Genomic DNA, 24,697 nt, shown 5'->3' with positions numbered 1-24,697 from the left:
TGATTTGTATTTTATAGAAACATCAGTTTGGCTTAATGACACAAAGTTGTTTCTTCCCTTGCTGCTAACAAACTAGCTGGGCTTGGGAGTCCTGGCAAGCCTAGTCTGGATCAGTTCATCACATTGTAAACCTGTGCAGAGGTTGTGAAGAGTGAAGATAATTTGGGAAGCGAGTGAAGGCACAGGGAGGACAGAGGTGCAGACACACACAGCACAGAGGTTCCCATTTGTTGCAGGACATATGCCAGAAGAGGCTGGGCCCCATCAAGGAACTGTGCTGACGTGTAACTTGTGCTAGAGCTGGGTTTAAATGCCATGGGGGCAGTCTGGGAATCCCAGCACAGCTCAGCATGGCTTGTACTGCCCCATAAAATGCCCACAGCACACATTTACACAGTGCTGTTGTTTCTCCCACTGGAGAAACACGGAGGTAAATCCCCTCTGCTGAGGGATGTGATGTCACAGTATTGTCATTTACAGGAAAAGGCAACAGCTGTGGTTTGGGGTTTCCAAAGAGTGACATGCAACAGACTGCAGCTGCAATGCCATTCCCTGGCCTCCTTGTAACTCCTCTTGTAGATGCAGGGAGATTTTTTCTCCACTCATCTTGAGGATCTCAGTCAGCAGAATGAAGTCTGCATTTAGCCAAGTGTTCCTGCCAACTCTGACTTGGACCAAAGAGAGCATGCACCAGAGTCAAAGAGCAATCATTGCTCTGTCAGTACAGGAACCTGAGTCATACTAAAAGCCTCTCAAGGAAGGGCACAGTGGAGATACCAGAAATTCAGGCTGGGGCAGGGAAATTCTGATGAAAGCACCACAGCAGTGATGAGGTAGCAGATAAGACTGCCAGAAAATAGCATCACAACCTTATAGAGAGTAGCACAGAGGGAAACACAATGCTAAAAATGGGATGAAAACTGATGAACCACTAACTGCCTGTGAAGAGAGCCACACTAGGAAGTCATAAAATAAGAAAATCATAATACAAAGAGGGCAGGAACCAGAAAAGGTGATTAGGAACCATTAGAGGTGATTTTCTTCTGAGTCAGAAGTAAAAAGTCAGTATATGGAGATGAGAATAAAAAGGGGGAAAGAGAGAGGGATTAAGTTCTTACAGGATAAGGGGTTAAATCAGGACTGTCCCAAGAAAAAACAGTGGAGGGTCAGGAGGACTGTCCACCGTGCACAGACTGACGCCATGCAGAGACACCAGAGCAAGCATTAAAGGAACAACTTGGATCTGCTGTGCTCAAGAACTACAAAGGCCCTGCAAATTAACTGGTGCAGTGCCTGGCTCAGATAAATTGTCCTGTCCCTCCCATCAGCTAAGGCCCCACTGGGCATCTTTACACCAGGCTTCAATGTGACTTATAGCTATGCTCAGAAGAGAGTATCAGATACAACAAAAAAGTGAGGGCACTGGAGAGGCAAAGGGAAACTGGAAAAGGCAGGAAGGAACTGGAGGAACTGAGAGTGAAGAGTTGTCAAGTACTAGCAGCATTAAAGAAGGTTGTAATAAAGGAAAAAAAGCTTGCTTTCAGTGCCAAAAAGCTTGCTTTCATTGCTTTCTAGGAGAAGCAATGTGGAGTAAAGGAGTTTTCGTCAGATGGATCTCAGATAACAGATCCAGGAAATGACCTGGTAACCAATGCAAGGGAAGTCTTCAGTCAGCTGGTGTTCTTGAACAATTTTCTGGTTTGTCAGATTTAGAAAATATTTAAACATACACACACAGAGAGCATTCTGTTTGGCCACTCTGCTGGTCAGCATTGCTCCTGGGAGCCCTGTTTATCCAGCAGTATTCCTGCAGCTGGGAGAGCACTGCTGAAGCAACTGTGACATCCCTACAAGCCAAGCACCACCTCTGAAGCCTCAACAAGCCAAGATTGCTGAGGAAACTTAATCCATATTCCTCCTTTGTTACAGGATTTCTGCCTAGCTGATGTCCACTCAGGGACGAGCTGGCAGCTGGGAATGCAGGAGGGACAGGGGCAGGTGTTAGGGTGTGCTTGGAGCTACTGGCTATTGCCCCCAAAGGCTTTTTCCTTTCGAACCACCACAATTCTCACTGTCACTGAAAAATGAAGAGTTGCTATTGGAAAAAAGTAGAAAGTACAAGTTTTTGATGTTTTATTGTCACATCCCTATGCCGAGGTTGGGGGTGGTAATCACAGAGTCACAGAATGGATTGGGTTGGAAGGGACCTTAAAGATCACCTAGTTCTGACCCTCCCGTTGTGGGCAGGGACACCTTTCACTCAACCAGGTTGTGTCAAGCCCCATCCAACCACTCCTGGACCACTTCCTGGGATGGGGAACCCACAGCTTCTCTAGGCAAGCGGTCCCGGTGCCTCAGCACCCTCACAGCAAAGAATTTCTTCGCGACACCTAATCTAAGCCTGCTCCCTGTCAGTTTGGAGCCGTCACTCCTTGTGCCGTCACTCCGTGCCCCGCAAACAGCCTCTCTCTAAGGCGTTTCAGGGCCGAGGCCGAGGCGGGCGAGGGACAATCCCCGGCACCAGCGCCAGCTGTGAGCGGGGGGCGGCGAGAAGCGCCGGGCGGGGCCGGGCGGGTGCTGCCCCGGGGGTCTCATAAGGCCGCCCCGGCCGCCACTCCGGGCCCTGCCGTGCTGCGGGGCTCCCGAGAAGCATCTCGCCGTTCCCTCCCCTCGTCCAGCCCCGTTTCCCGTGGCGAGGCTCCGCCACAGGGGAAGTGACGCCGGCGCCAGGCGAGCTTATATAAAGGGTAGGCGGCAGCGGGCGGAAGCGAGCGGGGCCGAGCGGGCGGGGGGCGGCGGGCAGTGCGAGCGGGGCGGCTGCCGCAGCCCCCCGTGTTCCGGCCTGGCCATGGATTTCCACAACATTCTCGTGATGGCCTCGGAGCAGCAGGGGCTGAACGCGGTGCCGGTGAGCTCGGGGGCCGCTGGGGCTGCCGGGGGGCGCGGGGCCGGGGCGCGGTGGCGGTCGGGCCCGGGGAGGGCCCCGCGGCCGCGGGAGACCCTCCAGGCTCGGCCCCTGCCCGGGCAGCACCCGCCGCTGTCTCTGCCGGGCCTTCCTCCTCGCCGGCCGGGGCTGCTCGCTCCTGGGGGCTGGAAAAGCGTCTGTGTGAGGGGAGGGGGCGAGCGGGGCCCCTTCTGTCAACAGGTGCCGGCGCCCCCGGTCTGGGAGCGGGCAGCCGCGGCTTGCTCTCCTGGTCTGGCAGTGCCGACATCCCTCCTGGGAGCGGAGCCGTGCTGCGGGGGAAGGCAGTGCCCAAAAGCCGGCTGAGTCCTTTTGTTCGCTCTGGAAACGCGAGTCTGCCACGTCTCCAGTGCGAGTCGGAGACAAAGTGACAAGTTTCGGGTGAATGGGCTGCGTTGTCTGAGGTCTCTGTGTGCTCCGCCAAGGAATAACGCGTAACAGCGCTGTGGGGAGGGCTGGCCGAAGGCTGTTGGTATATTGTTAATATTGTTCTGATGTCTGTGCTGCAGCAGTTTGTGGTTTACTTCAAGCTATCAGTAACATGTGGATTCCGTGTGCAATAACCCACTGACTTGCCTGGATGAAATCTGGCTTTAGGAAGGACACGTGGCCTTTTCATACATTCATATCCTGGGTTTCATTCCTCTGGGAGAGCCCAAATTATAAGTCTTGAGTGCTTATTTGGATAAGAAATGTTTTCTCCTTGGTAGCCACCATCTAGGGAGGCACTTTTATGTTTGCTTTTCAACAGAATGTCAGAGTTCTGTTTCTGTAATTAGTTTGCTTAAACTCAGTGAGGGATAGTTGTTTTTAGCAAAAACCGGGAAAACCAGAAAAAAAAAACCCCATACTCTCAATTGGACAGTGTCTTCATTTTGGTGGTGTCAGAACTAGTGAATATCAGTGTCTCTATGTTTAGTAAAACTTTGGTAATGTTCACTAATAGTGTGACCAGTTGATAATATGTACCGACCATATGGTAGATGTGAAATTAATCAGATTCAGTCATGCACAGATTCCATTGTGGGTTTAAAATCTTATAAAGTCAGCTTTTTTTATATTTAGGCATGTTTAATTTGTCTCTGACCCTACACAGGAATCTGGTTCATAACATAAATAATAAAGTAACAAATACAGAAATAGTTTATATTTATATAAAGTATATTTAAATTTAAATGCTCATTTGATTGGTCTTAAGCTGTTTCATTAAGTTGTCACTAGGTTATTATAATTATTGTTAATAATAAATAACAAATACAGAAATACTTTAGGATATTTAAATGCCCTTTTGATTAGTCTTAAGCTGTTTCACTCAGTTGTCACTGGGTTATTATAATTATTGCTTTAGATGTTTAAAGCTTCTCTTTACAGTCTCAGTTTCCCCAAGCAGCTTTACTGTGTGAGCCACTACCTTTTTTGTCGTAAGTTTTAATCCATGATGATGAATTGATAAAATATCTGCCATAATCTCCAATGTGGATGTGATGGTGGAGGGAGGGGATCCTACTTCTTGTGCAATGAATGAGGGTTTAGCTACTCTTTTTAGTAAAGGCAGCATTAGAATTTGCTAATTCCTGATTAACTCATGGAGTGAGAGTGCAATTGAATCCATAGTTGAAACAGTTTGTTTAGCACATTAGTGGTGCAGCTTTTAACTCCAGTTGGCCCCAGTCTCTGAGCAAAAGCAGAGCTGCACTTGGCACTGCTTGAAGCTTTTTGCAGCTGCTGGGCTTTAAAAGAGAGCCCATGGAGATTTTACAATCACTGGACATCTAAACAACTCCACTGTGTTAAAGCTAGTATATTAAATGTGTTTATATAAGAAGAATATAATTATTTTAAAATACTTTTATTAAGAACACCATATAGACTAATTACACATTTACTGGTATATAAAATTACCAGGTTTCCAGAAATGTTAGTTCCTGCATTAACAATCATATCCTCTGAATTTCTCACTGAGAAGTTTGTTTTAAACTTTACAGTGCGCCTAACTAAATGTTCCATGGCCTTTGTAATGAAAGACAGTGACATGAACAAGTAGTATATATTCAAAGTATATATAAGTATATATACACACTAGAACAGGTTGTGTTGAGTTCAAAGTGGAAACTACATAAAAACTCTAAGAAAAAATGTGGCCTTGTATTGTAAAAGAGGGGCCTGGATAAAGCAGATATTACATCATGTCCCTGTAAAAACGAATCTGCTTATTCATCTCCCTATGGAAATCCAAATTCAAAAGGAACATTGCTGAAATCAGCCTTTTGGTGCCGTGTTAGTTGCATCAGGTTTTGTTTCTAAATAAAACAGTACATATATGAACTACTGCCTAAGCTATTAATGATGTGCTGCTGATCATCTTCACAGCAGCTGCTGAGTAGAGCCCCAGGTTTTATCATCTAATATTCCATAGTGGTGTCGTTGCTGTTTTTTGTTACCTGTGTTTATATTAGCAGTCCATCAGATTTTCTGTATGGTCTTGCTTTGGCTAGACATCATAAGTTATGAGATTTAATGTTGACTTTAGAGAGGTTTAAATAGATTGTGTCACTCTTTTTGGTGAATTTGGTGTACTGTGTTATGCCATGTGTTTCATATGACATGACAAAGCACTTCCGATATTTTTATTGTAGCTCTTCTTTAAAATATGAAATTTTATTGCAGCTTAAAAAAAAACAACCCTGAGGACAGTTGGAATTAAGTCATTCTTTTATTTCACTTTAGTTTCTAATAAACTATTAAAGACAGTATAAACATCTCATATTGCTCCCGATTACTTTTAACTGAGGGTGAAACTTTGGTGTACAGAATTGACAGAAATCTGAAACAATTTAACCACAAAGAGGTGATGCAAAATCGAAAGAGCTCTTCATCCACGTCAGCACTTGTGAGGTCTCACTGTAGGTTGGACTGATACAAAGCAGCTTCCAGTGAAGCTGACAGATACAAGTAGCCAGGAGGAATTCAGTACTTGTGAAGTGAAACACAAACAGAATCCCAGAGTTTGTTCAGAGGACCTTGAGTTACAGAGCTTGCCCATCGAATTCTAATCTACAAATTATCGAGCGTTTGCCCGCAGGCAGGAGAAGCTTAGCATGAGAAATAATGGGAATGGCTGTGAAGTGCAGATTGCTGCTGTAGGACCAGACTCCCATCGATTGATGTGTGTGCATTTATTGTGTGCTTAAAACTGGCCTCAAAACGGGGCTAAAATTATTTGGATTGCATCAGCCTCCACAGGAGGGAACTGCAAGATACACAGTGTGAAATGTTGGCAGGGGTGAGGAGGGCTTTTGCTCTGATAGTAAAGTTCCAGACTGTTGAGGTTTAAATGCTGACTAGTAAAATGGGGGCCACAATACCACTACAGAAAGGAAAGCTTAAAGTATGTCCTTTTTCCTTTTTTTTTTTTTTTTTTCTTGTGTGAAGCAACTTTTCATAGAAGAAATCTGCAAATTTTTTTCCAGCCGAGGGTTCTGCTTGGGTGTTGTAGCAGCAGTTGCAAAATTGGAAGAAACTAATTTTTGCCTTTTTAGGAATAAAATATATGAACCTGTTGAATTGGTTTTGGGAGAGGAGAGCAGTGCAAGCTGATAAGCTGGGCATTTTATCTTTCTCTTGGTAGGAGTTGTTAGAACCTGAAATGAAGCAAATTTAAACATGCTTGTTACCTAGTATTGACTTTGTCACAACCAGAAATTGAGAGCAGCAGTTGCGAAACCACCGTGTGGGTATTCTAAGACAGTCTCACTGCCGAGTCAGCTGCTGTGAACCCCGTGGTGAATCTGTAGCAGAAGCTTTGGAAATACCAGTTCAGGATGAAGGGCAGAGGCCCCTGGGCAGTGAACACAAATGGCCACTTACAATGTGGAAAGCTGCCTTTTGAGGGATTGGCATTGCAAAAGGAGTGACACAAACAAGGATGTGTGTGGTGGATGAACCATTCCTGATGTTCTCAGAAAATGATACCCTTGTCTTGGCTTAAAAGACAGGTGTCTGCTAAGGAAGGCAGGAGCCTTTCTTGAAATGGAAAATGTAAAGCCCTCCCTCTGAATTATTATAATTTTGAAATTAAGGGGCTCTTAGGCAAAGGTACGGGAATAAGAATAACAATTATTTACTAGGAAAATTAAAATAAAAATGCAGTGATACAAATAAACTCTGACGCCCTGTGGGTCAGCGTGTTGGTAGCAGTCTGAATTAATGGTGGCTGCAGCCCTCCTGCAGTGACAGATGTGGTTCTGTTGAAGCAGTGATCCTACAGAAGTGTGTTTCTTTGAAGGTACAGTGGTGTTGTAGATGGACCTGGTCTTCCTTTGATAATTCAGTGGAAAAAGGCTCCCCTGGTGTTCCAATTCTCAGATTTTTATCTAGGTAGGAATGCTTGGTTCCTCCCTCTGGGCAGAACATATCACAATGAGATGATGTAATTTTATCAGTCATGCAGTGAGACTCAGTGGCCCATTTACAGCAGATATCTCCCTGAATGGAGGATGGGTTGTGGAAGAGATAAAGAGCACTGCCCCACCTGGCTTTAATAGGTGGTGATAGAGTACATAGTCCTGGTTACATTTTGCATTGTAACTTATGAAAATCCTGAAGAATATTTGGGGGAAAACGGGGACTTCCCATTGGAGAAGGGAAATGTCTTGGCAAATGAAAAGGAAGAACAAAGAATGATAAGGAAGAAATTATCTGTGAAGAACAGGCAGAGTGTTGTAACATGCTAGTGAAAGACAAGCAAATAAAAATCTCCCCTGCAAGTTGCCTGCGGTGGATAACACAAATGGAATTGTCTTTGCACTGCATGTGCAAGCCCAATGCAGTAACCGAGCTGCTTGGGTGCTCTACTTGAGAATTGGGTTTGGCAGAATTGATCACTTGCATTGGTCTTGTATTACCACCTGTGTAAATATTGACCATTGTTAAAGGCAATACTACTACTGCTACTTCTGGCTGATACTGGTGTTTGGTCTAGGCCCCTTGGGGCTTCATTTGGGTGCCAGAAAGTCTGCAATTATTTTATAAATTCTGTTTTATTGTCCAAGATTTGGTACTTGAATGCTGACATCAAAATAGCTGCAACTCTATCAGGATCATGTGCCACGATTTGAAGGAAGTCAGTGACTTCAGAGCAAATAGTCATGGTTTACAGCTCGAAGAGTGCAGTGTTCTGGGAACAGCATGACCTGCTCTTTCCTAAAGGCTAAACATTTCTATTCCTCTGTTGATTTAACCAACTTAGCAATAGTTATTAAAAGCCAGAATAGTGCAGCTGCTGTTTGGATGGTATAGTGATGTGTGCTGGCTTATTTAGCCTGCTTTACCTGCAGTCTGATGCATATTCATATGCACTGAATATAAAACACTTTATTTGTTTGCAGAACAAGTGTATGGTTCAGTGCTTTTAGAAAGGCTACAGTTCAGCTGCTTATTTTATGCTATTACTGAATGAAAGTGAGTAAGACATACCCATTTTTTGTACTATTGCTGATGCTATTTTTTTTCTGTATTTTCAGTTGTTAGTCAATATTAAGAAATGCTACTGATTGGAAATTTTAATTAAAATTTTGCATGATTTTTCATGTAAACAGCAGTCAGAAATGAGCTTGTCTGTCCAGCTACTTTACAAACCTGTTCCTGGATAGGGCTGTTAGTCACAGTGCAGCAAAACAATGCCTGAAAACTGCTTCCCCATCACTTTAATTCTTTATGAAGTTTCCCAACAGAATAAATCAATCTACATTTGTCTCTGCTGTTTAGCAGTTTCCAAAGGTGCTCCTTAGGCACAAAATCATTTAGGCTGGAAAAGATGCTAGAGTACTACACAGTTTTTGAAACAGTTTTCAAATTGAGGGCACAGTTGAAATGGAATAATTAAATGAAGCTTTGCCAAATTAGGTTACCAATGGCAAAACATGACGCGTTTAACTTTGTAAGATATTTTACAGAGACATCATTATGCTAAGATGAGTATGCTACAAAGTACTGCAAGTAATTTCTAAGGTACTAATTTGCTTCAGCCTGTTTCTGACAGGATTTTGACTGATAATGTGCGGGTTGCTTTGCCTCTCTGTCTGTCCCTGTTCAAATGGAGTAAACCAGATTTCTCTGGGACATAAAGCCATGGGCCCCATTTGAGCAAAAGCTGAGAGGCAGTGCTGCGTGGCAGTTCAGGTTTCCTGAGCAGTCAAGTCCTGGAATGCTTTTGGTGCAAACAGGAAAATTGGTTCTCAGGTTGTGGTAAGCTTCCTCGTAGAGAGGTGAAGCTCAGGAAATAAGCTTGGCTGTAGTAGGTCTTAAAATGTGATGAGATGACATGTCAGGTTTTAATATGCAATATACGTGAATGGTGCACTGTAGTAATTGTGCTCTGGTCATTTCAGAAACTGCTTGAGAAGACTACAGGTGGCTGGTATTGTAGCTGCCCTTCTTGGAGCCAGTTTTGGATGCAGCTTAGAAATGAGCCTCCAAACCTTGCTTCTTAGTGCATGTATATTCAAACTTACTTATGGATTTGCATGTTAGTAATTAAAGTAATCCAAGATCTATTCATGTTCTGCTGATCAATGAATCAGAAATGAGAATGAAGGCTTCTGTTGTCTGATATTGATGTTTTTAGGGAGTCAGGCTGCCAGCCTGCCTGATTATTCCTTCTGAAACATTTGGATGTAGGTTTCCTTACCAGATATTTTGTTTTGGTTATTTTAGTTAAGTTTCATAAGGCTTTATGAGGACAGAAAGATATTTATAGAAATGCTGACTTGTGTGGCTCTTTAGTGTTACTTTATTTGCGTCTTTTTTCACATCTCTTTGAGAATCTTAATGTCTCATGTGGGAGATCTTGGTTTAGATTTTAATATGTTGGCTTACTGTTGAAATAAACAAAAAAACCCCCACCCTCTCAAACCTCAGTTTTGGATTGGGGTTTCTTTTATTCCTGAATGTATTCTGCTTTCCTTCTGCTTCTGGGTTTAACTGCCTTCTATTGCATTTATCTTTACAACTGTCTCTCTCATTGCCTTGTTTTTTCTTCTGTATTTTGTTTGTGGGAAGAAATTTTTAAAAAATTTCTTTCTTTTTCCCATTTTCAGGCACAACCTGGTACATTTGTGAAAGGCAGTGTCTGAGCAGGTGCAGCACACTGGTGCAAATGGTTATAGAGCCCAGTAAGAGGCACTTGGGCACTTAACATTGGTTTAAGTAACCTTTATTCGATATAAGAGAAGCAAAAAAAGGGGGTAGCATAGATAACTTTACATCTGTTCAGTTGCCAGAACCCCAGGTTGAACAGCACTGGACAGACTTTAAAGCATGGTAAACTGTGCAAATCCTGTCTGTGGTGCATGTAATCACTGTTGTAGTCTTTAGAGCATTTGCAGGTTGTCCTGGGAAGTTAATAGCACAATTTATCATTTCCTCTGCCAAGGAAAAAGATGTTTTATGAAAACATGCAGCTTCACCTCAGGATATAATGACATATAGAATCGTAGACTAGGAACCATTATTGGTGATCTAGTCCACCTCCCCTGCAATGGGCAGGGACATCTTTAAACAGATCAGGTCACTCAGAGCCCTGTCCAACCTGACCTTGAATGTTTCCAGGGACAGGGAGTCTACAGCCTCTCCTGGCAATCTGAGCCAGTGTTTCACTGTTCCCCTCAAACAACTTCTAGTCAGAATCTGCCCTTTTAGTTTAAAACCAATACCCCCTGTCCTAGTGTTACTGTCTCTGCTAAAAACTGTCCCCATCTTTCTTATAAGCTCCCTTTCAGTACTGAAAGGCTGCAACAAGATCTCCCTGGAGCCTTCTCTTCTCCTGGCAAATTACACCATGTGCAAGTGCTGTAATTGCCAGGTGCCAGGTGGGGGCTGTGTATTCTCTCACGGTTAGTGCGGAGGTCACACTGATTTCAGGTGATAAGTGGAGTTTCAGGTCAGCCGGTGTGGGTCACTAACTCCTTGATGGACAGCAGTATTGTGTTTAAGGTCACTGCCAGCAGGAGCTAAAATCAGTATTGCTGGTTTTACGTCAGCCTGTTTATTATGCTGGTATAGTCCATTCCAGCTTTTGGAGTAAATAAAATTTTTTTAGTTGATTTATCTATTTTTGCTGAATTAGGTAACCTGAAACTGAAATGAGTGTCTACAAGCAAGCTAAAAATGGAGCTGTAAACCTGCAGTCTGGAATTGAGTTTACTCTGGCAGCTTGGGCTGTAGTTTGCTTTTGGTTCCTCTTGGTCAAAGACTAAGGCTGAACCGAAATACTTTTATTCCATTACTATTGCAGGCATTGCATTCCTTATTAGTCCAGTTCATTTCACTCATTTTGTTTCCCTACCTGTCTTCTGGTTTCCTGCTCATTCCTTCCAAAAGCTGAGTGAGCCCTGTCGTGGATGTATCCACATATTGTAGGTGTGTCCATGTGAATGTATCTCGCTCAAAAGATACACAGCAATGTGTTTTGAGATAAAATAATGATTTGACAATTCACTGGAATTTAACAAAGTTCAACAGGGGTTTGACAAGATTTAATAAGTTTAATGCCAGGTTCATTTTATTATTTAATTAATGGAGGAAACATAAAAAAAAGAGTTCAAATTCATTCATTTATGAGCTCATTTAGAATAATTCTCAGGGACTGGCAATGCAAAGAGCAAGAAGCACAGTCCTGTTGGGACACAAGGTTCTGAGTGGACTCTTTGCTTTCTAAACTCAGTTTGGAGTGGCTGGATCCATTCTTAGTCTCAGGCTTGGTCAATGGTATATATCTAATGGAATTATCCATACAGTGTTTGTAATAATATGGTGTGGATGGATTAGTAATGTTTCATAATACTAATGCAACATCCTCTGTCACCCACTGAGGATCTGTCATGAGTAAGGAATCCTTCCACCTTGGGTAAGGAAGGATCTCTTAGTTTCAGGTAAGGAATTTGTAACCCTGAGAGGTATCCCTGCTCAAGGGGTCACCTGGCATCCAGTTAAGCTGCAGTTCAGGGAGAGCTCAAATCAAGCTCATCCTGATGACAATATTTATAGGGTGAAGTAGTTGGCTGCTGGCTAATGGTATAGACAAGACAAATGTCCTTATCTTAGTGCTGATATCTTATTCTGGAATTGGGTTATCTTGCTCTTTGGATGATTATGAAGAAAAAAAAAAATTCAAGACACATCTACTTCCTTGGACCAGGCACTTTATAGCTTGCAAGTTTCTCCCAGGGACTTGGGTCTGGTTGCTCAGTCTGAAAGTACAACTGTGAGTCAAATGTACCCAGCACAACCCTCAGTTTCAGTGGGAATTCATTGTTTACTGTGTACCAGCTCTGTGCTTAACTCAAGTACAGGACTGTTATGCAACTCCTCAGTTTTAAAGACTGATTTTTTACATTTCTTAACTCTTCTGACATTTTTTTGTTCTTTGCAGAAAAGGTACAGTTTGGCTGTTGGTCCTCCCAAAAAAGTTCCCAAAGTCAAAGGTGTAGAGTCTGCAGCAGTGCAAGCATTTCTCAGACGGCAAGAAGAAGAAAAGAGAAAAAAAGGTAAAAGTAAAAAATATCTCCTATGGGAGACTTTAATTTATTCTTTGCTATTTGTCACTTTATTCAAATTTCTTGCAAATACAGCAGCACATCTGTTTCTGGAATTTATACGTAGACCTGATGAGAGAAAGCTGGAACTAAGTAAGGGCTGGGGATGTTTGCTTGCTTTCCTAAGGGGTTAAAACATTATTCAGCTACATTAGGATTTATGGCTGGAGATTGAGAAAGCAGTTAAGGTGAAGAGCAAAAAACTATCTCAACTTTTGTTAGCTTAACTTCAAAAAGTTTCTGTGTGAAAAATGGAAAGAGTTGCCATTGCTCTGTCTTAAAAATCACTGTTTTGATATACCAGATTAAGGAGTCTCCAAGACATGATTTCTTCCTTTAAATAGTCTATGGAATAAACTAGTATTGAATTCTGATGGTAATGTTTTGTTTAAGGTAACCAAATTTGATGGACTGGATGGCCCAGGTTATTCCTCCTCTCCTGGACCAGTCATGAGTCTGTTCCTTAATCCTGCTGCCAGGTCCAGAAGCAAGACTAAGCACAAATTCCTCATGGGGCCTGCTGGTACACTCTGTGCTGTCACAGCCCTTGACAATAGAATGACACAGACAAGGAATGGTATCTTTATAGACACCCAAAGTACAAATAGCCTGATCCATTTTTTAGGAATTTTTGTTTTCTTAATCTTTTTGCTATTTATCTCCAACTCCTTGGTCTGTCCAGTATTTGGAATGTAGATGTCTCATTCACCACCTAATTCATCCTGGTTCTTGTCAGCAGGTCACAGACACAAGATAGAGAGCATACTTATGCAGAAAACAGCTAAGCCAGAGCAGTAAGGATATAGGACAGACTGTGGAGATAGAGCCTTGTGCCCTATCAGACTTGTATAATGACTAGCTGCTTGTTTATCTGTGTTCAGCTGCTTCTGTGTCTCCCTTATATCCTTCTACACACACCCACACACTTAGGCTATTTTGCAGTTATTATCCTCCCAATACTCTTATTCTCTCCCCTTCCTCAACTTTCTTTAAACATTTGATTGTAAATTCTGTATAGTCTGAAGATTCTCTTGCTCAGTCTCAGAACTCTTTCCACTATACAGAGATCCCATAACTTCTGTACCTCCTTATACAGAGGTTCTCCACAATTTTCATAGCATCCTGGAAAGCTGCTTCCCTTGGAAAGCCTTAGTGGGTTTTGTTAGAGCAGCATTTCACTCAATTGCTTGCCTTTGTTATAGCAGCTGACACAGGAGAGTCAGCCTGTCCTGTTGGCAGACCTGGAGTCACTTTCTCATCTATTTTGGACAGCTATTAGCCAGACATCCTTAAGTTACTTTCCTAAGTGGTTTGTTAGTTGGGAAAATATTGGCATAAAAAGTAGTGCCTTTTGTGTAACTTTCACCTGGTTTTCTTGCAGCACTGGAAGAAAGAAGGAAGAAAGAGCAGCTCTTGGCGAGGCGTATTGAACTGAAACATGACAGAAAGGCAAGAGCTATGGCCTCACGAACAAAGGATAATTTTTATGGTTATAATGGCGTTCCTGTTGAAGAGAAGCCTAAAAAGAGGAGGGCTTGTGAAAATGTTGCTCAGGCCCCAGAGGCTGAGTATGCAACAGAAGATGAAACTGAGCAACTTGAATACAGTCAGACAGAATCTGAGCACGAGCAAGAAGAATATGAAGAGAAACCACCCAAAGCTGCAGTGAAACCAAAGGCACCTCCCAAAAGTGCACCAGCACCTCTGAACTTTGCAGAGCTCTTGAGGCTTGCTGAAAAGAAACAATATGAACCAGTGGAAATAAAACCAGTGAAAAAGGTAGAAGAGAGGCCCAGAACAGCAGAAGAACTGAGAGAGAGGGAGTTTTTGGGACGCAAAAACAAAAAAGCAGAAATGCATAAGAAAAGTGAGAAGGAGATTAAGCCTACAGGGATATCCAGTTCTTCAAAAAACCTGTCTTCTCAAAAAGCATCTGTAAACACAAAACTTAATAAAAGCTCCGTAGATAAACATTCCACATCTAAAAGCAGTCTGTCGCTTTCTATGGGTAGTATTGATAAGAAATCCAAAGCACCAGCATTGACTGAAAAACACCCACGGTCGTCATCCTCTTCCAAACTTGATCAAATGGAAAAAACATCGCAAAATGGTTCCTTAAAAAGCTCTTCTGGTAGCAGTCATAATAAATTACCTATCAATGGTATTAGAAAGTCTGGCTCAAGCTCTCAGGTGCCACCCTCAAAACCCACAGCCAATGGGGCTCAGAGAATGCCATCTGTGAAAGAATCCAGTGTGAAAAAGTCTGCCCATGCAAAACCAGGAAAACCTGCAGCTCTTCAACATGGAATCAACTCCAATGCAAAGCGATCCGGCAGCAGCTTAGGAAAAGGAGGACCTGGACATCCCGGTGGTGGTTCAAGTGCAGGACCGGGACGATCAAGCAGCAATTCTGGTGTGGGACTGGGAAGGCCAGGAAGTGGTTTAAGCTCAGGACCTGGGAGGCCTGGCAGCAGCTCAGCCACAGGACCTGGGAGGCCTGGCAGCAGCTCAAGCACAGGACCTGGGCGACCAGGAGGTGGCTCAGGCGTGGGACTGGGAAGGCCGACGGGCAGCTCGAGCATTGGACCTGGGCGACCGGGCAGCAGCTCAGGCGTGGGACTTAAGCGACCGGGCGGCAGCTTGGGCGCTGGACCGGGAAGGCCGGGCAGCAGCACAAATACAGGACCAGGGCGACCAGGCAGCAGCCTGGGAACAGGACCAGGAAGGCCAGGAATCAGTCCAAGCACAGGAGCCAAGCAACCAGGCGGCAGCTTGGGCACTGGCCCAGGGAGGCCGGGCATTGGCACTGGCCCAGGGAGGCCGGGCATCAGCACAAGCGCAGGATCTGCGCGACCAGGCAGCGGCCCGGGCACAGCTGTGAAACCCAAGTGTACTGTCGTGTCAGAAACCATTTCTTCTAAAAACCTCATCACAAGACCTAGCAATGGACAGATGAATGGAATGAGACCTTTTCCAGGGCATAGACCTGTGCTTCATCCACAAGGTATGCTTTTATAGAACAAAGAATTTTTTCACTGTTGTGGTTTACCTCCAATGGGCAACTAAGTACTGTGCGGCTGCTTGCATGCCCTGTCCCCCAGTGGGGGAAGAATTGGAAAAAACCCAAGTGAAACTCAGATAAGAACAGTTTAATAATTGAAACAAAATAAAATAGAGCAGCCTTTAATATATTTTACTTATTTTTACCCATGCTTGTAATTTTTGAAATACAGGTGGTGTGAAGTATCACACAAAAGAAAACTAAGCAGCCTGTGATGGATACTGGTATATGAATGCTCTTAGAAGAAAAAGAATTGAAGGATTTGCTTCCAGCATTGCTTAATAGTTGGTCTATAAAACTTTGTCATGTCTTAAATAACAGATGCTTGAAGTACTAGATGGAAAATCACTCACAGGTTTTACATTTCAGCGTTGTGGCAGATTTATCTTATCAGTGACAAGCTGTTCTAAAAATTTATTTCTGATCAGGAGCAAGCAGTGTGGAGTGTAGTGAATAAGTGCCTGGAAAGCCCTGAGCAAAGAACAGATATCTGCTTTCCTCAGGATGCCATTGCTGATCCTGATAGGTAATCTCCTCTAGCACAACTCAGGAAGTATTTTCTCTTGCTGAATTTCTAAGAAATGCTGGTTAACTTGAGGCAGAAGTTTTCCACTGTGAAGCCCAGAAAATGGCTATGCCCAAGGTATAGCAAGGAGAAGTACTGTTAAATTAAAATTATGTTCATGTTATTAGTTAATGATTTCATTCTCTTCTGTCATTTAGGTCTTGGAAGACCACCTATTAGTTACAAGAGACAAATAGAAGATGATGATGAGGATGATGAATATGACTCTGAAATGGATGACTTCATTGAAGATGAAGGGGAACCTCAAGAAGAAATATCAAAACATATTCGGGAAATATTTGGTTATGACCGGAAAAGGTAAGAGAAGTAACAATTTTAAGATACTGCAGAACAAGCAGTTGAACAAGTAATGATTCTTCCTAAGAAGGGATATTAATTCATTACCTATTTTTTAATGTGCTACAAACTGATATCTAATTTTCAGGTACAAAGATGAAAGTGATTATGCCTTACGTTATATGGAGAGCAGCTGGAGAGAACAACAGAAAGAAGAAGCTAGGAGGTATGAATGGATTTGAACTTGGATACAAATTGCATAGTTTATTCATTGCTGAAGTCATCAGGCTAAGCTAGCAAATATCCACTCTGCTTTTAACAGCAAGCCTTACAATTTTTTATAAGAAAGCTTAAGTAAAAGATGGAATTCATACAGCCAGTGGTGGATGCACTAAAGAAGTCATGTATTGCTTGTTAAGAACTAATAAAAACCAAAACTTCATTTCAAAAATATTTTTAATATTACTCATTTTATTTGAAATTCCAAATTCTTTAATTGGTCCCAAGCATTACAATATTCTGCTAGTTTGAGATTGGGAAATTTTATTTGTTTTTATCTATACGTGTGTGTGTCTATTTCTATAGAAGTATAAAAAGTATGCTGACAAGCTTGTATAGTCACTGATTTCAATTATGAAGGTGATATTTTCATGTTGCTTTTGGCCTTTGGGCCTGCAGAGTTCTTATGAGATAAGCTGATTCTTTGTTTTTAAATGAGTGATGGAACAAGCTTTGTGAGAGCTATAAGGGTTTTCTATAGAAAATGCAAATATTGGAATGCATGGAGTCACCAAGTTCTTTGGTTCTATATGGTTATTCAGAAGGTGCCTTGAACATTAGAAACTTGCATCTTTGAAGTTATAGTCAGTATCCTTAATCCTCCTGGCTCCTGGAGGAATATCTTCAGCCCATGGAACACTATAGTCTGTTAAGTGGAGTTAGGAGAAATGAAGGCAATTTTAAAGTGATATTGCTGCTAACCAAACTGTTGACATCCTAGAGTGAGGTTTTGCAAAGTTGAATTCCTGACTCACTTTTAACTACATGTGTTTCATACACAAGTGGAGTTAAGAAATTTGAGTTAAATTCAATTTTACTTTTCCAATGGATGTGTTTCAGTAGCTGCTTTTAGGGAGAAAAAAAGACCTTATGTATTAAATTTTTTTTTTATACAGTCTTTATTTTTTGACAGAAGTTTTAAATATGTTTTTCCCTTGAAATACTTGACTCTGATCTTATGATTTAAAAAAAAAGATTTTTTTTTTTGAAGCTGCATTCATTCTATAATTAAAGAGCTGATATGGAATTATTCTTCAAATCAGCTGTAGTACTTCTAGCATTGTTTTTTGGGCATGTAGAAGTAAAACCTCAAGTGTCCTGAGTTGTAGTGTAAAGGATTTAATCTTGTTTGGCAGCTTGAGACTCGGTGTTCAGGAAGACTTGGAAGAGCTGAGACGGGAAGAAGAAGAGCTGAAACGCAAGAGACAGTCTAAGAAGCTGAGGACACGTTAACTGACTGACGGTGTTGGCTTTGTTCATGTTTCTGCTCCCCTCTGCCTCCATACATCTCTTGTTCTACTTCAGTTTCCATTTGCTTGTTAGCAGGCAAAAGAATATTTAAAGGGATTAAAGTACTGAAAAGCAAGGCTTTAGCTTGACCTAAATAAGATATTTATTTTTAATACTTGCCAGGGTTGTTTTTTAATGAAGAAATTAATGCACTAATGCATATTAAATGGAATAAAATTAATAGATGTTTCCATTGATTAAACCAGTTCAAGATGCCAGCAGAAATATTGACTAGCTATGCACTGACTTGGAACTGTGTGGGCCACGTACCAGTAAACCAATTTTGCATTCACTTGAAAGAAAGGAATAGCATTCCTGTTCCCTGATATTTCTTGAGACTTGGAGAGATTGCTCTATATCCTGCCCCATCTCCCAACCTGAGCCTCAAAGTGTTAAAATGTCATCTTCTGCACAGCAGTAGCTTGGGTGTAAATTCAACCACAGCCCACAGGCGTTTAAGGCAATAAAGTGCTGCAGATCTTTAGATTTGAGGACCCATAAAAATAATTTGAACCTCTATTTCTAAACAGAAAAGTGCATGTCATTTGCAAACCATGCAGTGATGGATATGGCCAAAAGATTATGTTGGCTTTTGCTGTCTGGAATTCCAGTGCCAGTCTAATTCAGTATGAGAAACACACACCCTGAAAAGAGAAATTTCTAGTGTTTGTATGCAACCTATGCTTTTGGGCTCAAGCATATACTGGGGAATTCTTCTCCTGCCCTGTAAATTTTCAGATTTGTTTAACAGCTTCTGCTGCTTTACAAACTGTGTTTTTTCTTGCATTAAACATCCGATGGTTAAATTATTTAAAATGTGAAGCAGTCATTTATCTGATTAGTTTTACTGTTCAGAAAGAACATCAGAATTAAGTTCTGTTAGAATGCTTTTGCAGCTTTTCAGTATTATCATGTTAACTAGTTAATACTTGTGATTGATTTCAGCAAGCCAAAAACCTAAAACAATATGTATAGCAGGAGCCTTAGTTCAGTTACTTACCTTAATGCCCATATTTGCACATTATTTCTAACTATGCATTTAAAGACTGTTTGTTTCAGTAACTGAATTTGTTTACAATCAGCACAGGGTTCATGTAAGTTGACAGAAGTTGCACTGAGACCTGAAGGTCAGATCTGGTGTTGCATCTACTAGGATTTCCCCAAGTTGCCCTTCAAAGCTCACCAGTGTCACTGCTCAGCTTTGCCTCAAGCTCCAGGACTCCATCGGTAGCATCTGCCTTCAGCTGCTTCAGGCCATTATGTTTTAATGCTAGAAATAGGGTAAAAAATAGAAAAAGGGCTTTGGGTTGTTGGTTGGGAGTGGGGAAAAAGGAAAAATTACATTGTGGAGAAACAACAAAAGAGCCTTTCCTCTTGGGGCTATTCTTAACAGTGCTGCTTCTAGGAAGCAGTTCAGATAGCAACCTGTAAGGAACAGTCTTGGAAGCTGCTGAAGTTTAAACATCTGATTCTTAATGTAAGAAAAAACAGCTTTGCCTTTTTAAGATGTTTTCTGTCAATGGTGTACCATTTCACTGCCTCAACAAAATACTGATGCAAATTAATAGTATAGATTCTCTGGCCTATCTCCGTATTGGCTAACATGGAGCCCAGGTGAGGATACCATTGTTGCTCTATTAACTAAGGAAAGCTGTTTCTCTATTAACTAACAAAAACTGTTTCTCAGTGTATGCACTGGAGACTATGCAAGATAGTGTAGCCTCACTGTCTAGAAGTGTGTTGTATTCTCTGCTGCATTGGGACCATCTCAAATTTCCTGTTGGAGATTCCTGGTTTCTAGAATTACCCTTTGAAGACAATGGGCTTTGGGACCATGATCAGGTTCTGGGTTTGTACTTTTTTATTCTTTTTAGCTGGAGAACAACTTGAGGTCCATCAACCCAGACAGCTATATCATCTGTGAGCAACTGCCTGCCTAGTTGGGGAGAAAAAAGTCTCTTATGAAGCAAAAGAAATATATGAAGTTGAAATTAGTTCAGTTGGGAAAGAAATCTGCATTTCAGACAAATACAGGTTAAGTAAAACCGGATTATTTCACCACTTTCTTGATTATTTAACCATGCAAGATCAGTTAAACTTCTTAATCTGTAAAGCACTTTGTCATTTAGATGGTGACTGGAATGTACTCTGCTAGCCTCCCTAAGACACTGTAAACTTTCTTCACAGAGTGATCATTGCTTAAGTTTTGTCTATTCCATATGAAAAATTATTCAAGGACACGTTTGTAATTTTACAGTCAAGAAGTACTTTCTCATAATTGGCATGGGATGCTGATGGGTTTTCTATTTTGTACAAATGTTTGGCTTTTAATGTGCTTGCATATTTGTTGCATATTTGTATGTCAGCTAGGAAGGAACTAAACTAGTTTTTTAATTCCTGACCTTGTATCCAAAAACCTGTTTACTGTTTGCCAGATTAATAGTATTTATCTAATGACAGTATTTCAGTACTTCCAAAGTGCATCTGAGTTTGAGATGAAGAAAAACTGGAAGAATGCTTACATTGGTTTATCGGGATTGGATGTTCAGCTAATGATTTAATTGTATTTAAGGAAATTCTGGTTTGGTTTTAGATTCCTAATTCACCGTTTGACAATGTGCCTTTTTACTAAATTGTGTCAAAAAATAATGAATGTAGGAGGATAAAAAGGATGGTTTCTGCTATCTCAGATTCTATATCCTTAAACTTGAGAGTGTGAAATGACGTACTTTTCATAAAACCCTTCCAGGTCTGGCTTTGATTGCACAATTAAGGTAGCTACTTCTTTACTGCTAATGCTAAATCAAATGAAGGGCACTTTCTATTGATGACTACTTTTTGAAAATGTCTTGTATTTACACTTGAGCTGTATTTCACTTTACAGCGATGTCTTTTGGAGGCCAGGGTTTTGCATATCACAGGAAGCCTTAGTGTGCAACTCTGTGCTGTGCTTTAAAATAAAAATCTTTCAAGAAGTATATGAGATCTCTATGGAAATCTGGATTTATTTTTGTGTAAAGCCCAAAATATTGTCCAGGAAAACTAATTTTCTAATTTTTTTTTTGCATTTTGTAACATAGTAGCTGATACATATTTCTAGATATAGCATATTTCTGGAGACCAAAACATGTCAGAAAATAAATATATGGAGAGACTGGTGTTTAAATTGTGATGAATGTACTTCTATTTATTTTGGTGAGTGGGTGTGATGCAATATTAAAGTGTTAGTGTGTAAATAAGGGTGCTTCTAGTTTTAGCCAATGATTTCTTTTCCTTTGGGGATATCATGTGTGCAGTGTCTTTTTACACAATGTGACAAAACCAGGTTAAAAACCTCGTACATAGCTTACCTGCTCTCTGGTGCTGTTAAGGAAGTGTATACTTTAGCACACACCAAATGCATATACATTTTACAGAGTATGTGTACAATAAATTACAGGCATTAAACATTTTACTGCTATTTCTCATTGGTTTACTTTTATGGAAGGTTTATCAGAATTACTTTCTGCTGTTTCCTCTGAGCTTTCACATATGGACATTCACAGTCTGAATGTTCTGTGAGAATGGTTCTCATGCAGCCAGCAAGAAGGTATGAAAAATGTAATGGAGCCACTTAACCCTTCAGAAAAGATCTGAAAGTTCCTGGTGTCTCCTGCAGTTTAGGCTGTCACATGGTATGTACTTGGAGGAACATGTATTTAGAATTAAAATATAACCAAGTGTGCCCGTTGCCTTTAATCTTTTGCTTTTGAAGTGCTCACAAGCAGCATCCTTCTGGGTTTCCATATTCCCATGGAAGGAGTCTGAACTCCCTTGATGGCTGTCTCCTCTGGAAGGGTTTTCTGCTTTGGTGGTGGAAGTAAATGACTGTTCTGATCAGCTGAGGCCGTGACCCACTTCCAAATGGATGAAGGGATGCACATTAGTGAGCCCACCTGCCTTTATGGGGAACAGCAATGCTTGCACACTCTTGTGCTTAAAGTCTTTTAAAATATTGCAAGTCTGCATTTAATGTGTCCTATGACTACCTTGTTTTGGAGGCATGAAATAATATCTTCTTTGGAACTACCTTATATGGAATTCCCTTTAGATTTTTAATGTGTCTTAACAGCTGTGTCCAGTCAATATCAGCCATGATTTCAAGGCACTGATTTTCTGTTCAGGAGGAGGTTCTGCATTGAGTCATTATCTTAACCCAGCCAGTAGAGCTACTTCTGGAAGCAAAATTATTTTATTCAGATTTGGGAAAAACAAGTAATTACAGGCTTCCCTTGTTTGAGGACAGCTTTTAGTTGTAGTTTATTTGGAATAAGATTTCAGTTCCCCAAGACAGAACTGCAATTTATTTATCCCATGGATAGCTTCTTCTTACCCCTGGAACTGCATATGGAAAAATTCATTTTTCCATGAGTCTGGCAATGTAAAAAGCCTGGGCATACTATGCTTACCATACTCTGTGGAATGAAATTAGGGACAGAGATCATTCCTGAAGTAATCATATGTGTCATGAGTTTAGTTCTGACTTCCCTGTCCACATCTAATAGTTCTGGTTTTCTATACCACCTGGTGCTTAATTGGCTTTGAGGGTTCCTGCCTTTGGTTCTTCATGGAATTCTTGGGTTTTGCCTACATCCTTCTCCCTCCACTGGCAAATTCATTATTTGTTTTGTATCCTGGATGTAATTTTCTCAACATTCCTTGCTTGAGAACAGGCAAATGTTCTGAACTGATGCCATCTCATACTCTGTGTCTGAAAGTTGATGGCAATCAACAATTTAAAGAATCAAGAGCTTCAATAGGTTTTTTTGGTGGAAGGAGTTGGCTTGATTCTGATTTGAAAAACACTTGAGTGTAGAGTTGCAGGTTTTGTAGTGCATGGGAATAACTGAACGCATACCTGTGAACACATTGAATAAAAAAGGCTGTTTGAGTGCCTTACCTGCTCTTCTCCACATATGAAAACTCTTGTGGATTTCTTCAGGAGAGGTAAGTAGCTTCCTTGAATGGTGCAACTAAGGGTACATGATGTTTGTTGTGGGTCTGTCCTTGGCTCCCTATCACAATAAGGCATTAATTCTCCTTGCCACCTCCTTTCAGCTTTTGTGTTGTATAGATGCCTTGTGGTCCTTACATACGTTCAGTATGTCAAGATTTGGGCAAAGAAAGAAATGTGTATGGTAGAGCAGAGCATCTGTGGATTGAACTGCTGCTCTGTAGCTGATGAATAACATTGATTACAGTTATTTTTGGACAGGAGGGGCACTTTATCTGGTTCTTGATCTGTACAGAATGTGCAGGAAGGGTTTCTGAGACCTCCACAGTAGGGTCAAATGTGACTGTAAATGATATGTAGACAGGCACCTGGTCCTGCCTGGTCCTGTGAATGTTGAGAGTTCAGGCAGAGCGATGTGCTGCTGTTACCACCCTCTTCCCCAACCAAAAGGAGGGAGCCAACAACCCCTTTAGTAGCCTGGCTTCTGTGTGCCAGCTGTGTACACAGGGAGTGTGGCAATGGCAGTGCCTGGTGCATGACATGGCCCAGGCTATGGGGAGCCATGTTTACAAGCAGTGTGAGATGCTGAAGGTGGCAGGAAAATGTAAAACTTTTGTGAAAAGTCTCTTCACTGTTTTTACAGTTGGCAATAAGGGCTGATGTACCTCACGGCTGCTGGCTTAAATCCAGCCTTGGTTGGTTGGTGCTTTGTAAGTGATTGTTCTGACATACAAAATGGTCCCAGTGTAGATCACACACATGGGTGACTTGCTGGTTGTTCAGAACAAAGGGGAGCATTGAGATAAATAATGTTCTTAGTCATGATATTCCCAGAGCTGGAAGTGGTTTGGGTTTTGTTAGGAAGCTTGTTCCTGCCACTTGTGTTGTGGTGTGTCTGCAGTTATTACCCAGTCTTTGGTATCTGGGATGATCACTTGAGTATATTTTAGAAGTGCAAATTTTCCCCTTAGCATGTAATATTTACAAGTTGAACTTGTAACTTCCATTCCATTACTCTGAAGTTAATTTAGACAACTCATAGCATTGCATGATTTTCTCCACTGGAGAAAATCCTTTAAAATGCTTCCTGGATAGGAGTTTCCTGTTGTTGAGAATCATTCCCCCTGGCTTATCTCTAAGCTAGCAACTGTATAGATGCAGGATGTTCACAGGCAAGCAGAATAATAAGGCTTGTATTTAGAGTATGAAAGTTTGAGGCTGTAGAAATGTCATTTTCCTCTTTTCAAAGGTGAATAAAGTTCCAAAGTCATATGCTGCAAGACAAGATCCATGTCATCCTAAGACTGTAATTTTGATTTGCCCTCTCCCTTAGCACTTGAGAAATTGCAGTCTATTTTCTGTTTCATTAACCATTTTAACTTTTCTACCAAGTCTCAAAGAAAACATCTTGGTCAGGACGAATGTCTATACTGCTGGCAGAATGCTGGGTTTTAATACATAGGATAACCTTTTATGCAGTGAGGAGTTGTAATAATATAAGAGCTGGATGTATTGCTTGATAAATTCCAGTTTGGGAGAACTTCTGCAGCCTGTTTGGGAAGAATATATGTGAAATTCTATAGCTTCATTTGGAAGAGTATTCCCAGTGATGGGGGCAGAGGAACTACTAGAGGATACATGGGGTAGCAAGGCTGTG

The 24,697-nt window shown here is 41.4% G+C and overlaps 1 protein-coding gene across 1 annotated transcript; it reads left to right on the top strand.

Annotated features, from left to right (window-relative positions):
* The first annotated feature begins 2,759 nt into the window (after nt 1–2,759).
* SPTY2D1 (SPT2 chromatin protein domain containing 1) lies at nt 2,760–21,501 on the top strand. Its single transcript, XM_050975891.1, has 6 exons — nt 2,760–2,908; nt 12,393–12,507; nt 13,937–15,559; nt 16,340–16,499; nt 16,627–16,704; nt 17,894–21,501. The coding sequence occupies exons 1-6, from the start codon at nt 2,849–2,851 to the stop codon at nt 17,988–17,990; spliced, it is 2,133 nt and encodes a 710-aa protein (XP_050831848.1). The 5' UTR covers nt 2,760–2,848; the 3' UTR covers nt 17,991–21,501.
* Nucleotides 21,502–24,697: the final 3,196 nt, after the last annotated feature.

The sequence above is a fragment of the Serinus canaria genome, chromosome 5 (genome assembly GCF_022539315.1).
Source record: "Serinus canaria isolate serCan28SL12 chromosome 5, serCan2020, whole genome shotgun sequence".
NCBI classification, from domain to species: domain Eukaryota; kingdom Metazoa; phylum Chordata; class Aves; order Passeriformes; family Fringillidae; genus Serinus; species Serinus canaria.
This window is presented reverse-complemented; position numbering and strand designations above follow the sequence as displayed.